This window comes from Lissotriton vulgaris, unplaced genomic scaffold, assembly GCF_964263255.1.
Source record: "Lissotriton vulgaris unplaced genomic scaffold, aLisVul1.2 SCAFFOLD_7091, whole genome shotgun sequence".
In the NCBI taxonomy this organism is placed as follows: domain Eukaryota; kingdom Metazoa; phylum Chordata; class Amphibia; order Caudata; family Salamandridae; genus Lissotriton; species Lissotriton vulgaris.
In genome coordinates, this window is record NW_028251741.1 from 47,339 (window position 1) to 62,989 (window position 15,651).

General features: G+C 41.0%; 1 protein-coding gene across 1 annotated transcript in view; it reads left to right on the top strand.

The window, feature by feature from the left end:
* Window positions 1-12,381, top strand: part of CTDSP1 (CTD small phosphatase 1) — a gene marked incomplete at its 5' end in the record, with an annotated part of 43,154 nt that extends 30,773 nt beyond the window's left edge. Inside the window, one exon of the mRNA XM_086950905.1 lies at window positions 1,482-12,381. Within this exon, the coding sequence (XP_086807031.1) occupies window positions 1,482-1,610 (129 nt within the window). The remainder of the gene's footprint in view (window positions 1-1,481) is intronic.
* Window positions 12,382-15,651: the final 3,270 nt, after the last annotated feature.

The following is a 15,651-nucleotide window of genomic DNA, read 5'->3' on the forward strand; positions in this document are numbered from 1 at the left end:
GGTTTCCATTGGCTGAAGGGGTCACCTGATTACTTAGGCTATAAAAAGCCAGGGTTTAGGGCGTCTCTGCCTAGGCTTTGAGGCTAAGGGCAGTTGCCTGTTTGAGACTGGTTGGGACTAGGGCCAGAAATGCTGCCCATTTTCCCATACATCAGCACACACCCCACCCATGACCAGAGTAACACACCCAGGTCAAATGTACTCCACACATTTATTACAAACCAACCCTATGCACAAATCAATGTACCACACACACTACAAAATAACACAAACCACATCTATATACCCTTCTATCCCAGCTACCACACATTTGCACCATCACCTACAAACAGTACACAACTTTATCCTATACTAACATATCCCCTCATCACTTACACAACCAAAATCCATACCATACTTAACTACAACACATCCAGACACACACTCCCCACTTTAATTACTCCCAACAGACCCCCTTTTATCACTAATAAACCTATCAGCCTTCCATCATTTGTCTAACCAACACCCTCCTCTTATTTCTACTACAATAACACAACACAACACTCCATATCACCACACATATTAACTCTTACAACAATAAAGTCTAAGACAAACAGTCAATTCTACTTCATCCCCTCTTATACACAATATACTCTACTCACATATAGATCACCTCCTGTACCTTACCACTTCCTGTCACAAAAAATACTGAAAAAACAAATCCATCTCAGAAAACAAATACATCAGCACCTCTTGTCACTACTCCTCAGAAACAAAATGTATCACACGCACAACAGCACAACAAAATCTCTCAAGTGCAACACCTCATAATACTTGGTCACAAAATACAATCATACACCCACCTTTCAGACTACACAAATGAACAAACTAAAATGCCAAGCTTTTTCTCTTCAACCACACCTCACACATAGAGCAACACAGCACCTCTCCTCTATCCGCCTCTCATCCATTGAGCAATTTAGAACCTTGCAACATGACCCACATGCTGCACCACCACCCCTATCTCATACACCTTACACCCTAAACAAAAGCCAACACTTTAAGCAATGTGCCACACATCACAACGTTGCTTCTCCATGTCTACTGCACTACAAGTTTACACCACAAAAACAACACAGCACACCAACTCACTCCCAAACATCGTCTCCACCACCTACGCAGGCAGACCCATCAAAATGCTTTCTTAGCCTGCTGGACGAGGACATTACAGAGTAGCTGCAAAATTCCTATCCTCATACAGCTAACACCAGCACTAATAACACACCTGCTACAAACCACACACAATACTGATCACTCTTCTATAAACAAAGTCTCTCTGTCACAATTTTTTGCCGCACCGCTGGTGGAGATGTTGGGAAACATGGAGGCACTCAATTCTTCCGTTTCTCAGGGGTCCATTTCCGTGCTTTGAGTGCCCACGTTTTGTGTTGTCTAAATGAACTATTCTCTGACTTCTAATGGCCTCTTTCTCTGTTCCATAGGTGCCTGTGGCCTCCTGGTTCGACGACATGTCCGACACGGAGCTTCTGGACCTTCTTCCTTTTTTCGAGAGACTAAGCCAAGTAGACGACGTATACGCAATACTAAAGCAGCAGAGGACCAGCAGCTAGTGACCCCGCCTGGGTTGGGTACAGGTGGGGCCTTGCTTGAAGAGTTGGCCGCGGAGTGGGTATTACCCCGTTTTCTCTTCTCTGCGCCCTCCTGCTATAACAGACTTCCTGTTTCCCAGCCTACTTAGAGTTCCCATCACCAGCATATTTCCGCAAATTGACTTGAGAAGATTGAACTTGGGGTGCTGTTGGGGGACTCCAGTGCTGGTAATGAGGGGGAGGAGGATGTCCACAACGAATAACTGATGGAGCACCCTCTACACCCTCAGACGACCGGGGCACAGTAAAGAAGGCTCAGCATCTCAACTCTTAACACTTGAAAGATGAGATATGGAACTAAATCTTTTTAGCTTATATTTTTTAAATCAGATTTGTAAATGTGGAGAGTCGGACTGGGGAGGGGCGGGTTGGTAGACAGATTCTTTTCTGCAGTATGCAGAAGGGAAGGTATTTTCACAACGAATGATGAACCAATGGGTTCTAAGAACCCTCTATTTGGGGGAGGGAGGGGAAGGCTGGGTACGGGGAGGGCAATACTAGAAGGCTGGCGGGGGGAGGGGTTCACATAACAGTATTTTTCTTGTTTTGCTTCAGATTTCCTAAGTGAAATCAAGGCCTTGAATGGTAGGTAGAGTGCTGTCTGTATCCTGTGAGGTGGTACACCATGACCCAAGAGTGGGACGCGAGGGCTGCCGCACTGAACCAACTCTTGGAGTCGGTATATGCCAATAAGCCCTAGCATGTCATCGTACACCTTTTTTTTTTTAACTGTTCTAAGCGCCTTTAGGATTTTAGAATATTGTATATAAAGCAGGGCTTTATTGTGCTGCCTGTTGCTCTTTCCTATCTAACCACAGATGGTGGTGGTGGTGAGGCTGGCTTGCCTGTCGGTCGATCAGTGGTTCTGCAAGCAGTGCTCTGGCAGGCACTTGAGACAGAAGAGGGAACACATCTGTGCCCTCCAGGTTTCCCTTCCCTTGAGGATGAGCAGCCTGTTCAGGTGCATGAGACCCCGGAAAAGAACTTGTTTGACGTTATGTTTTGTAGTGGAAGTGAGGATGTGTTTTAGTAGCCATCTTGAATGCGATTCCTGCCAGTCAGTACCGCAAGCTCCTAGGGCCATCGTCTGCTCATGCAGTGTACAGTTTTGTTGAACAATACTGCAACGCATATAGCCACACCTCGCTTATTGATTACGGACTACTCATTCGTTTGCGTTGCAAAAAATAGACTGCACCACATGAGAACGAGACAAAAATGCTTTACTATATAGTGACTTATTTGGTGGCCTTGAAAAGGATCTGGTGGTCCCAGTGCAGCCCCTGTGGTCAGTTGTCTGGAAGGAGATACCCATTTTGCTTTAAGCCTGTTTAAACAAGTGGCCTTTCATTTGAGCCTGCATTTGCCTCTCGGCCGTTAGAGGTTGCCCCTGAACCACAGTCTATGAACATTGCAGGCTATTATGGAAAGGGTTGCCCCTTGCTATTTGTTGCCACATCTGTAATCTGACCTGCAGAAAAGACTTCATTTGGTCCAGGGTTCTCCACACAAGTGTGAATTACTGTGCTCCCTGTGCGCCTACCTAACTAGAAGCAAGTGCAGACACTGCAGAGTGGTTCCAGAAATGAGAGGATTACTTGTGCCTTAGATTCATGAGTGCTGTTGTGAGTGTGTTATCTCTTCAGATTCATCAGGCAGGATTGTCCAATTTCTGCGGTCTCCAGAGGTTAATAGGTGGTCAAATGCCTGTTGTCATCGGGTCATACCACCTCTTCCTTGGCTGTGGAATGTCTCTTTGATTTGCCAGTTTGTGGAGTTTGTTTTGGCAAGTGATTGGTCATTATTTGATGATAAACAAAATCTCCACTCATCAGTGTGTGTATTCCGACTAACTAATGAGACAATTTTGTGATTCGTTCGATGTTGTGGCCAATCGGTGCCTTTCTTAGTCCTGGGCTGTATGTTTTTCACCTATTTTATCCAACAACTTTGTAGACCAAATTTTCAAGCACTGTCTGTGTGGCAGCCATGATGGAATGGGAAATTTTCACTTGATATCTTACAAGGGAGGGGTCTTCCTGGGTCTGATGTTTCTCCTGATGCAGACTGAATGAAAAAAATGCTGTCTAGATAACTCCTTTATTTAACTGTGTCTTGCTGACATTAATTAGGTGGACCTTTGTTGGCCATCATGGGCTCCTTAACGCGAAGTCATGGTGGCAGACGGAGAATGGGACCTTACTTCACTGCATCCTGGGCCTATCCGCGGACGTGCATTGCTCATCACACAAAGTAAATTCTCCCTGGAATATGTGTTATGTTATTAGCATTGCATAATAGCACACAGTCTGCAATTAGTTTGTTCTCATACAATTCTTATCCGTCTAGCTTACCTTCCATGCGGTTTCGAGGTTATCGCTGACCAGTCTGGATCATTTTGTGAAGATATTTTGGAGTCCCATGTTCTTGATCTGTCTCTAGGTTGGGTGGTGGTGGTGTCTTATTCAACGAACCTTGGGTTTATGGTTTTGGTGTCCGAAAGGTGTGTTCAAATTTGTAATTTAGCATAATTTAAGGAGCTACAACGTTAACTTTGTTAATGAGTTTAGGCTGCCCCAATAGTAAATACAAGGTTCCCCCGGTCCATCATGTCCACTGTGCGACTGACCGGTTTCCCCTCGTTTGAGTGGATGTTAATGTTCTGTCTTTATTGTTGCCGTGCAGGTGGGGGCGGGCTCGAAGGCTGTCTGGTCCATTATTTCCACTGTCTCGTCTGTTTCGTCTTGGGTGCCAAGCTCCTAAGAAAGAGTCATGTGCCCCATTACGTTAGTCGCCATGCTCCTACTGTTGGACACCCACTGCGGTGAGTGGCGATTCCTGAGGTCAGTTGTTGCTCCTACACAACGTGTAGCTGGTGCTGCTGTTGTATTTCTTCTCTGTTTCCTACTTAACCTCAGAAGTAGTGCCGCAGTTCACGATACAGTAATATTTTGTCTTTCTGAGGCTCGATGAGAAATCCCTGACACTCGGAACAAAAGGTCTGCAGAAAGTGCTTCTCAAATGATTTTGCTCCTAATCCCTCAAGTCACATTTTGCTAAATATGGGCCATTCAGGTATATCTTCACAGTGGATATAGCCTATTTATTAAGTCTGGCGTTGGCCAAGACCCTTTGATTTTGCCAAAATTATATATAGATATGTAAAGCGCATGGCTACCTAAAAAGGTTTCCCAGCGCTAGGCTCATCTACTGAAAGATTGCAAACCTACCAGCCTTTGAGGATAATCGTATTTAAAGGGGTTCTGAAGACTGAAAAAGCCATGTTTTAAAAGATTTATGAAACACAGAGAGTGACTGGCACACCCTTAATCTTGGAGGGAGGGTATTCCAAAGTTTTGGACCAAGAAAGAAAAAGGCCTGACCGCTCAGCGTGAATTCTTAATTCTGGGAATTACATCCAAATTGGTATCACTCAATTGCAACAAGCAAGCGGGAGTGTACAAGAAAACCAATGTCCCTAGATGCAACACATCGGCATAGTCCAGTCTGGAAATCACCAAGGCCTGGATTACCATTGACTGTGCAGCAATGAGAGGCAATACAGTCTTTCAGAGCCATTTTAGAATGCTAAAACAGGTGGCAGCAACCATATTGATTTGGTGGCTCATTTTAAGTTTGTCGAGCCACATTCCTAAGTTTTGTACAACCAGCACTGGGCTAGGAGGGCTGCCCAAAGATGAGGGCCACAGCTGGGAGTCCCAAGTAAAAGAATTATTTCCCACCAACAAGAACTCAGATTTGTTGTCATTCACATTTTTCTTCCACCCGCTACCGCATCAGGCAGTGGGTGAGACCACTTCATCCATTGGCTAACTGTGAGTGACGGCATTGTCATCTTTCACAAAGACCACATCCACACAAAGGAGCTCCCTTGTCTACCAGGGCTGCTGTTGCCAGTGTGCTTTGTGAAGCCACACATTTTTTATATTGGTGACAGCCCAGCAGGTCCTTTAAAATTATGTTTTATTTAAGTTATGCCAAAACTGAACAAGTGTTGACTAAACCAAAAGGTTGGCATCCAACATCAGACTGCTTGGTATTGCTAATGCTTGTTTAATATGTAGGCTGTCAGTGACCCAGTAAATGCCTATAAGAACCAGAAAACCGAGAGCTCTTGGCCTATTACATCCTGAGTATGAATGAATGACTGAATGACTACACATTTGTATAGCGCATGGCTACCCGTGAGCATCCCAGCACTTCAGACAAACCCAGTCAATCCTCACCGGCTCATGAAAACAAAAATGTTTTTAGCAGTTTTCTGAACTTCAGATGGTAGGCTTCCAGCCGTAAGGAGCCAGGGAGCTGGTTCCAGAATTTAGCTGCTTGTAGGGAGAATCGTCTGCCACCTGAACGGGTTCTTTTTTATCTTAGGCACCATAAGAAGCTGGCAAGTAGACAAAATTCACTAAATATCCCAATTTCCAGCACCACCATTCCTATCACTTATGAGCCTTTATTACAGCTGCATTTTCACTGCCCCCCACCCACTGGGATGATGAAAAAGGGTGAGACACCCTTTCAAAACACTACTTAGATTCAACTCTACTCATTTTTCAGGGCCACCAGTCTACGGTCTAATATTTACCTAAGTGTTTATGTGCTATACACGCAGCAAAATACACACATGAATTCAAGTTTACTATAGGTTTATCTTCTCAGTGCACCACAGTGCCTTTCTTTTTCACACTTAGCGGTTGGCCAGTTCACAAGGAAATTGGGAGATCATTTTTGCTTGAGCTGTACGTTACATGTTTGTAGCCTGCTTCATATGTCAATACCCTTTATTATGCTGCAGGCCTGTTTTGGGGCAGGCAGATAGGACATATTGGCTGTGCTGTCTGCACATGCTTTTGGCCTTCTTTTCAGCATTGTCTCAAACCTGAAGGATGCTTTCATGTGTCCTTGATTGGGTGTAGTAAGTAGCATATGGGATGCATTGCCTTATGTTCCTTTCCGACTGACTGTTCCAGCACTTCAGGGAAAAGCACAAACCCGTATTGAACAAGAGACCTTTGGGCTATGTGCTTCAGCATGTGGTCTTAGGACATTTTTGGGAAAGACGCCCAGAATAAGACGTAAAAGTGTGTCTGCTGTAGAATTCCCTAAATGAGACCATTCGTTGCGGGTGTTCTGGGACTTTCTAAACCGGATCATTTCATGTGTCTACTCTAGGACTCCCAGCTTGATACTTTTGTAGAGCAAAAATACTTTAATCATGGAATGAGACCCTTGACCGGGTCTGTGCTAGAACTCCCTGCGTGAGACCATTGACCGGGTCCATGCTAGAACTCCCTGAATGAGACCGGGTCTGTGCTAGAACTCCCTGAATGAGACCATTGACCGGGTCTGTGCTAGAACTCCCTGAATGAGACCATTGACCAGGTCTGTGCTAGAACTCCCTGAATGAGACTTTTAAGTGTGTTTGAGCTGGAATAGTTATCTCCATCTGCAGAAGGATTTCTAGGAAAAACATTTAGGTGTGTATGCTGTTTTGCTGTGTGACTGCTCCAGACTTCCAGAGTTAGACTTGCTTGAGAACTCGCAGAATGTTTGTTCACAGACTGAGACTAACTCCCACAGCACTTCTCGGAGACACAACTTTTTATCTGCTCATGGGTTTGCTGAGAGCGAGCTTTGGGTGTCTCTATGCTTGACACCTTAAAAAACATCCAGAATGAAATCATTGTGTTTATCTTCCTTAAAACTCTTAGTACAAAGCCTCTGGACATGTCTGTTGTATAACATCTAGAAGGAAGATTGGATTGTGGTGTTCAAAGTGTCCAACAATGTGGTCCTGCTTCATGACTACCATGAGACTTCAACAACCTTCCGAATGAGTCTCTTGCATTGTCGTGTATCTGCTCCAGCTACCCCAGAGCGAGACATGAAGAGAGAGAGAGCGCGCATGCCACCTCGAGGGCCTTTGCGGTGTGACCATTTGAGAGTGGAGGGGTGTACAGACAGCACCAAAGCTAACTGAATGTTACTTATTGTTGACTCTTGTTCAAATACAATCTGATCTCCAAAAGTATTCTGCCTTTAAGTTGAATGGCTGCCTTTCGCTTCCAACACCGGGCTCGAGGACAGTATTAGCATTGACCTCCATATTTACTTCTTGCCTTAAGACAGAGGCCATGACACACCCAGAGACTTTTACATTTTTACAGTTATAAAAATATGGTTCAAAATAAGTGCAAATCCAGATCTTGGGGAGCAATCTGGTCCTCCCACAAGCGGAGATAGTGATAGTGGATGTTGAGTTTGTGCGTTTGTTAGTGGGGAAGGGGAGGGTGGATCATTTGTAGTACTGAGAGTATGTGATTTTTAACTGGGCACACCTAGGTATATAGATATATATATGCATAGATATGTACATTTATGTATTTATATTTTTAGCGTAAACAAAAACATGGCAACCATTCAAGGGTATTAGCAACGTTGATGGGAAGTTGGTAATTTTGTATTTCTCCTCAAAGGTTTATTTTTATAAGGAAGAAACAAAGAAGACATTTGAAAGAGTGACAGAAGAGTTGTTTTCGACAGACAAGAGGAAAGGCGGCCTTTTTCCAAGTTAAACTCTGGGTAGAAGTCATCGACTCCAATGCACACGAAGTCTAAAGAATTTTAGCTTAATTTTAAAGACCAAAAGAAACCTTGAAAAAGAAACAAGGACAATTATCTATAAAGTATTTCTTTTTCGGGTATCTTGGGTGAAGAGGGACACTACTGATGCAATGTCCAGTTGTATATTAAATATGAGGAAATAAATGGATTGGGCCATGCAGAAATGGGCAAAAATAGATTTAGCACCATTGCTGTGACTATACTCCCAAACAATTTCAAGGATGAGAAAGGTGTGGTGAGAATCGTCTAATTTCAAGGGCTGGTGCAGGTGTGTAAGCATTCTTGTGTCTACTTGAGCTCTTTGCTGTCGTGATCTGCAGACCTGAAAAACTATTGAATATTTGTAAAAATTGTTTTAGCATTGGCAGTTCAGACAACTTCAAATATGTTATGAAATTGTTGGGCTTTTCATTGTTTCTCCAGTGCTACCCACACCTACTTCACATTTTTCTTGTCTTGTGAACATTTTAAAGTTTGTTTTTCCAACGATCACATATTTTTCTTTCTACATAATTTCAAAGCAACTGTTGAAAAATAATCTCCCATACTGCTCTTGAGTTCCCCTGTGCTTTCCTGAAATCTTTTTTTCCAAAATTTTGCCATTCATCTTTTGTTTCCCTAAATTATTCTACATTTGACAGTGAGTTGAGAGGGAAGAGCCCTATTTAAATCCTTCATACTTCTTTGGATTTAGCTCACTCTCTAACGGGATTAATTAATTTAAGATTTTGAATTTGTCTCCTAGATTTCTAATTAAATATGACTATTTTAAATTCAAATACAGAATTGTTTACTGATATTTGGGACTCACAACCCAATAGAATTTCAGATCACAATACAGCATTAAAACCAAAATGTGAGCATGAAAATACATACTTGAAAAATCTCACTTTAAACATTGAAGAATTTAAATACTGAGATGCAAATATAGCTATGATATTATGGGTTGAGTCATCATTACAGAGTATAATGAAATGTATGGTTTGTGAGTTGAAGGACATTTTGGGGAATCCATGCACATAGCTTTGAATTGGAATATAATGTGCCAAATCTTAATGGCAACTTAAGCAAACATTTGTTGCACTCTAATTTTATGATTTATTTTGTCGGACCCTAGTGTGAGCTGCCCAGGCCCAGTTCTCGTCTGAATTTCTCACTCTTTCGACACATGCCAAATCTAATCAGCCCAGTACACATGCCATTTATTTGTTTAAAAAAAAACGCGAAAGTCATTTTGTTGCTATATTCACTTTGATTTGACACACCTCATATTTAGCTAATGTTCCTTACGTTTGTGCTAAATATTATGTTTTGTTAAATGGATCCAGGGAATATCTACTGGACTTGGAACACCTCTTACCTTGATGCTGGTTTTACAGCAATGTATTCAGCATCTTGCTGCAAGTTGCTGAACCACATATTTCTAGTCCAGAGGTTTGAGTTTGTTTCCCAATTTGCCTCACTGTGTGAATTAGAATTAATCACTTTACCTATTTGTGCCTTGAACATTCAGCTGTTTCCTGGCTGAACTTTGAAAGTGTATTTACTTATGTGAAAAACAGTATTACTTGTATTTCTGGGTAGTCTATCCAAAGACTAAACTCTATGGTAAGTGTCTTACCATAGGGCGAAAACACTTCACTTTTCAGCTTCCCTGCATTCAGTTCAAGCCACTGTGTAGGTTCCACAGGCGATTCTACAAATGCGGCTTCTCAGTTATTGTCCTGTGCTACTCTTCTGATGCTTAAGGTTAGGCCGTACCAAATAGATTCAAAGCAGAGGAGTACAGCCAATAACATCTTTGAACTTCATTATGAAGTATTTGAAATTGGAAAACATTCCTCGTGTTTTGGGTTGTCCTTCATTAATTCTTTTAGCCAAATGCTCCCCCCACTACTGTGGTCTTGGTATTTTGAACACAAACATTTTAGACGGGTGTAAAAGGCTGTTTTCATTACATTTGGGCAGGTAAAACTGTGGAAAATGTTGCTATTGTTACAAAGCACATCCAGGTGTATTATATTTTGACTCTCATTAACTATAAATCACTATGTCAACATTTGTTTTATAATGTATACATTTCTATATACCTGTCATTCTCTAAAAGCCTTTCTTTACTCCTTGACGCGCACCACAGAGATCTTTCACTGTTAACAAAGCCTGTGGTGACCTGTACACCTTTTTTTGCCGCTTCTTTCTCTCTGGCCTTATGATCCAGCAAATCAAAACTCTGTCGTTGAGGCTCTGGTACCCTGTGATTTGTCAATATTGTCCCTATAAGTACAGTGCTCCTGCTAGATACATGTTTTATGCTGGAACCAGTCTAAGGAGAAGATTCAATTCATATTAATCTTGGCCACAAATTTCCAGAAGCTGTTAGGTAGATGGAAGGGATCAGAGAATTCATTTTGAGGAATTACTATGTAATCAATATAGATTTTTCCAGGCAGTATGTGGCCCTAAATTTGGCATTATGGTGTAGTATTCATTCGATATTTTAATAAGTCATTTACTCATCAGCGTTGCAGTTGTCATGCAGCAGATTCAAGTATTTCTGCTTTCCACCAGATTTCTACTGTTTCTGCATTTGTTTTTCTGGAATATTTTTTAAGCCTTGCTTTCCGGTTCCTATTGTGCAGTTTTTACATGAGATGCAAAGCATTATGTTTTTTATGATGGTAAACAGTGTATCCTGTATCTATGCATCTGCTTGTGTTTGCTGAAGTCTGCAGTATCATTAACATCAGAGGAAAAAGACAACAACACTTCAAATCCATGTTTGCTTTCTCTTCGACTCATTTGTTTGGGGTGGCTTTGTTTTGTTTTATGTCCTTTTGCCAATCAGCCAGAGGTGCTCTTTTTCCACCATAGGTGTCAAGTTTGCTGCCCGCTCCGCCTTTGACATTGTTGACCCACAGTTATTTGTTAAATGCACTGGCCCAGTGCAATACTTTCACCATGAATGTTGCAAGCCTTACAGATTTTTAAGGGACAAGAAAAGAACTGTAAAGAAATGGCTTGTAATTGTGTTTGCTTCCACGTCTCGGTGTTCATTGATTTCTCAAGAAATTTGTATAATATAGCGGCACACATATTCAGCCATGCAGTTTGTATAATAATGGTTACGTGGAAATATCAGCACCTTATTAGAAATATCATGTTTTGTACAAATGTATTACAGCAGTTTAAATAATATTGCCTTACCAGAGACTTTTTCATCGAATTTAAGGTGATACCTTTGACCAATTGTGTCAAGCAAAGGCACCGACAGCATTTATGATCATTTATATTAAAAAAATTCGAATTTTCAGATTTAAACTTTGCCAACTGAACACTATACTATGTAAGTTTTTTTTTGTTTCCAATTTGTTCTCTAGGTAATATTGCTGCTTTGAAAACCCAACTCTTTTGGGCCCATATCTCGAAGTTAATCCCTAGATCTTGCAACTGTGAAATATGTGTTTTTTTGTAAGGAGACAAAATAGAAACACCAGCAGGGAGGGCTTTAAAAGAGAAATGGGGTTGTGTGATATTAGGGTTTTTTCTTAGATCAGCTTTAATATCTTTTGATGAAAACAATGTTCTTTAACCATGATTTTAAAAAATCTGAAAAAATATGTAATTTGCTAGTTGGATGAGTCACAGGCACTACTTGTCCAATCAGTTTACTCACTTTTGTACAGTATTTACAGGGAATTAAGTCAAAGTCATTAATTATTTCAAGACCTCTTACCCCTGCTGCCTTTTCTGACCAGGGAACCTTTGCCTACGTGAGCTCCCTAGGCAGATGTCCTTCCTGTTCATAAACCGATGCTGTATCTCACCTATTGAATGTTTAAGCTTCAAAAACAGTGTTGTAGTTCTGTATTTGTGGATAAATCTATTTTTTGCCTACGTTTTGTTTGGTAATACGCGTTTTATTGGAAAAGGGCTGCCAACCGGACCTGTAGTTTTTAGCTTGTAATGTACAGTATATCTGAGGCCTGAGGGCACACACAGAGAGCTAATCCTAACTTTGAAGCAGATCAAAGTGCCTTTTTTGTGTGATTTTAAACTGTTAATAATATCTTTCAAACAAAGAAAATGCCTTTTCTGTGGTATTATTCATGAGTGTTTGATATGAGTTGTGCGCCGTTGTCTGCTCGTCAAGTGCCTTCTTCAGGGTGGTCACAAATCAATTATCTTTTTTTTATTTTTTTTTATTGTAAACAGGCTGACGAGACAAAATGTACATGAAACATAAATACATAAGTTTAACATATATGAATCATGTAAAGCATATAATAAAGCGAGTAGGTCTAAAGTTATTTATAAAAAGGAAAAAAAAAAAAAGAAGGAAAGAAGAAGGGAGACTGCACCAACTGAAAGAATAAAGAAAGTTATAGCAGTTTCTTTTTAACAGTGATACAGAGTTTTATCCAACATCAGTTCATGGTAATATTTCCGATGGGTCCGGAGAGAGATCACAATATATCATTATCGCTCTATAAACGTTCCCCAGTTTTTTTCATATTTTCTCAAAGAACGAATACCTCTAATATTTGCTAGAGCTAATTCCATAGAATGTATCTCGGTTACCTATGCCCACCAGTCCCAAACCTTAGGTGTTTCTGGGCTGGTCCAAGCTCTAGCCAAAGTTAGCTTAGCGCAAGATATAAGTATTGTGACCAGAGCGGCCTGTGGAAAGGAGACAGGGTAAGTGGAGGAGGTAAGGGTGGAGAAGTTTTGCTCACTGGTTAGAGGAGGCATACCCTGAAGCAGAGGTCAGACCCAGGACCAGGGTTCAATTCCAGACGCGGCAGGGTCTTGAGCCCAAATGTCCACAGACTCGATAATTCTCGCTTCGGTGCCCACTCTAATCATGGGTTCACACTCTGCAACTCTGGGCATTAAGCTTGCTTAATCTCCACAACGGCCCCCCGCGGCGGGATGCATGGCTTTCACCTTGGGGATGCTCAGTACGGGTTATCTCACAGGGAAAAGCCAGGACGGGTTCCCAATGCAAGCGCCGAGATGCCCCAGGGTAATTCGAGCGCTATAAAAGAACACATAAAAAAAAAAGTGTCTAATAGAACCGAAGTGGCCGTTAACATGGGTATCTGGATCTGTTTCATTTTTAGAACATTTTCAATTTCACACTAAAAGGTCCTAAGATTGGGGCACGAGAATAGCATATGAACCAAGTCAGCTGCTTCTGTAAGACATTTAGGGCATTTTGTGCGGTCGCTGTGAATGTTGTTAGATGACCATTTAGAGATTCTTTCCGGAGTATAATATAGCATACAGGTTGTTCTAAACTGTTGAAGTCTTAAGCTAGATGATCGCACTCGTTGGTTGATATTTGTCAGTGAACTCTCTATCTGTTTAGATGTTATGGTTGTGCCCAGTATTCTTCCCTATTTGCCGGCCAGTGTGATGCAGTCGTTTGATTTATAGTTGTTAAGAGATCTATATGCTTCACTTATTACAGATTTATTTTTAATGAATATAGACTAGTCCATATGTCAGATTCAGTAGCCTCCATGATTTGTTTTTTATTAATCAAATAATCATGTATTTGTATATATTTGTATCTCATATTTTCAGGCATTTCGTATAGTATTTTCAGAGTGTTAATTCCAGAAATCCTTGTGTACCATATAGGTCTCCCAAAACAACTACACCAAGTCTAAGCTAGCCGCGTGCAGTGTTATCGTTAAATACGCTTGGAAGTCCGGGGTTGCCCCATAGTGGAAGTTTCGAGTGAAAAAAACTAGTATTGCAAAAATGAAAGTATATTGCCCCATATCTTTATTATGTCTCTAGCGGTCTTAAATTTGACCCTTTTGTAGTAATTAGGGTCATTAGTTCTAAACAGAAACATATTCGAATCAGATTTTAACATAAAACAGTGAAAAAACAAAATCCCTTCTTCATTAAGTAAAGAGCGAAGGCGAATAAAAAAAAAGCGGACCAAAAGTATAATTTGAAGTCTGGAAAGTTGAGCCCTCCTTAATTCGTATTATTTTTCATATATTTCAATGATCTTCTTGCTTTCTTGTATCCCCATATAAAGCTACTCAATATGCCATCAAGTTTCTTAAATAATTGGTTATTTAGCGCGAGTGGTATAGATCTAAAAAGATACACATATTTTGGCAATACCTTCATCTTAATCAGATTAATTCTGCCGATCAAGTTTAAAGGTAGTCTGTGCCATTTTTTAGCAGTAGGCTAGTAGATTTAGTTAGTTCATTATAGTTTATATTATTGATTTCTTGTAATTTAGCCGTTATTTTAACCCCAAGATATGTGGCAGTATGGCAAATCTCAGGTACAATCACAGTTGGAATATAATTGGCTATTATTTGTGTTTTTTGTAGATTGAGTTTATATTCCGCCACTTTCCCATATTTCTCAGCCTCTGATACTATTCCCTTTAGTGCCTCCACTATCTCTTGTAGTCCTGATCTAAATGGTGTAATCTGAGTTTGTGATTGAAGGGCAAACAAAAAAGGTTCTAGTGAAAGAGCAAATAAAAGAGGAGATAGAGAGCAGCCCTGGCGGGTTCCTCGCTGGATCAAAAAATCTGAGGATATCAACCCCCCATAGCTGGTGTATGCGGTTGGGTTGTCATACAGTGCCTGTATGCACCTCAAAAATTGACCCCCGAACCCAATTTTGGACAGAACGCACCAGAGAAAGTCCCACCCCACTCGGTCAAAAGCTTTTTCAGCGTCTAATAGAATCATACCGAGATGGGTGGATACGGTCTCTGCTACGTCAAATGCAGTAATGGCCATATTAACGTGTGTGGTGGTATCTCTCCCAGTTATAAAGCCATGTTGTTGTGGGTTGATGATCTGAGGCATGATAGGAGCAAGTCTTAATGCTAACATTTTTGCAAATATTTTTGCGTCTGTATTTATTAGAGAAATGGGGCGATATGACCCTCTTTAGGTGTCTTTCCGTCTAAGCCTACAGACTGCATAACTTTTAATAGTAGTTGTTCAAGTTCGTTTAGGCATAATTTGTATATTTCTAAGGGTATAGTGTCTTCCCCTGCTGCTTTTCCTCCTGGTAATGAGGCAATAGCTTGGTGTAGTTCAGACATTGTTATGTCAGCGGATAGTAAATCTATCTCTTGTCTATGTTGTGTATCTTTGGCATGATCTTCAAGATATTTCTGTATGTTATCTAAATTAGGCACCATTTCTGGAGTATATAGGTTTCTATAAAAGTCGGCAAATTGTTCTAAGATGTCTTGTGGTTGGGTATAGATTTTATTGCCTGCCCCCCTTATCTTAGTAATTATGGATTTTGCCCTGTCTTCAGCGGTTTTATAAGCTAGTATTTTCCCAATTTTATCCCCCCC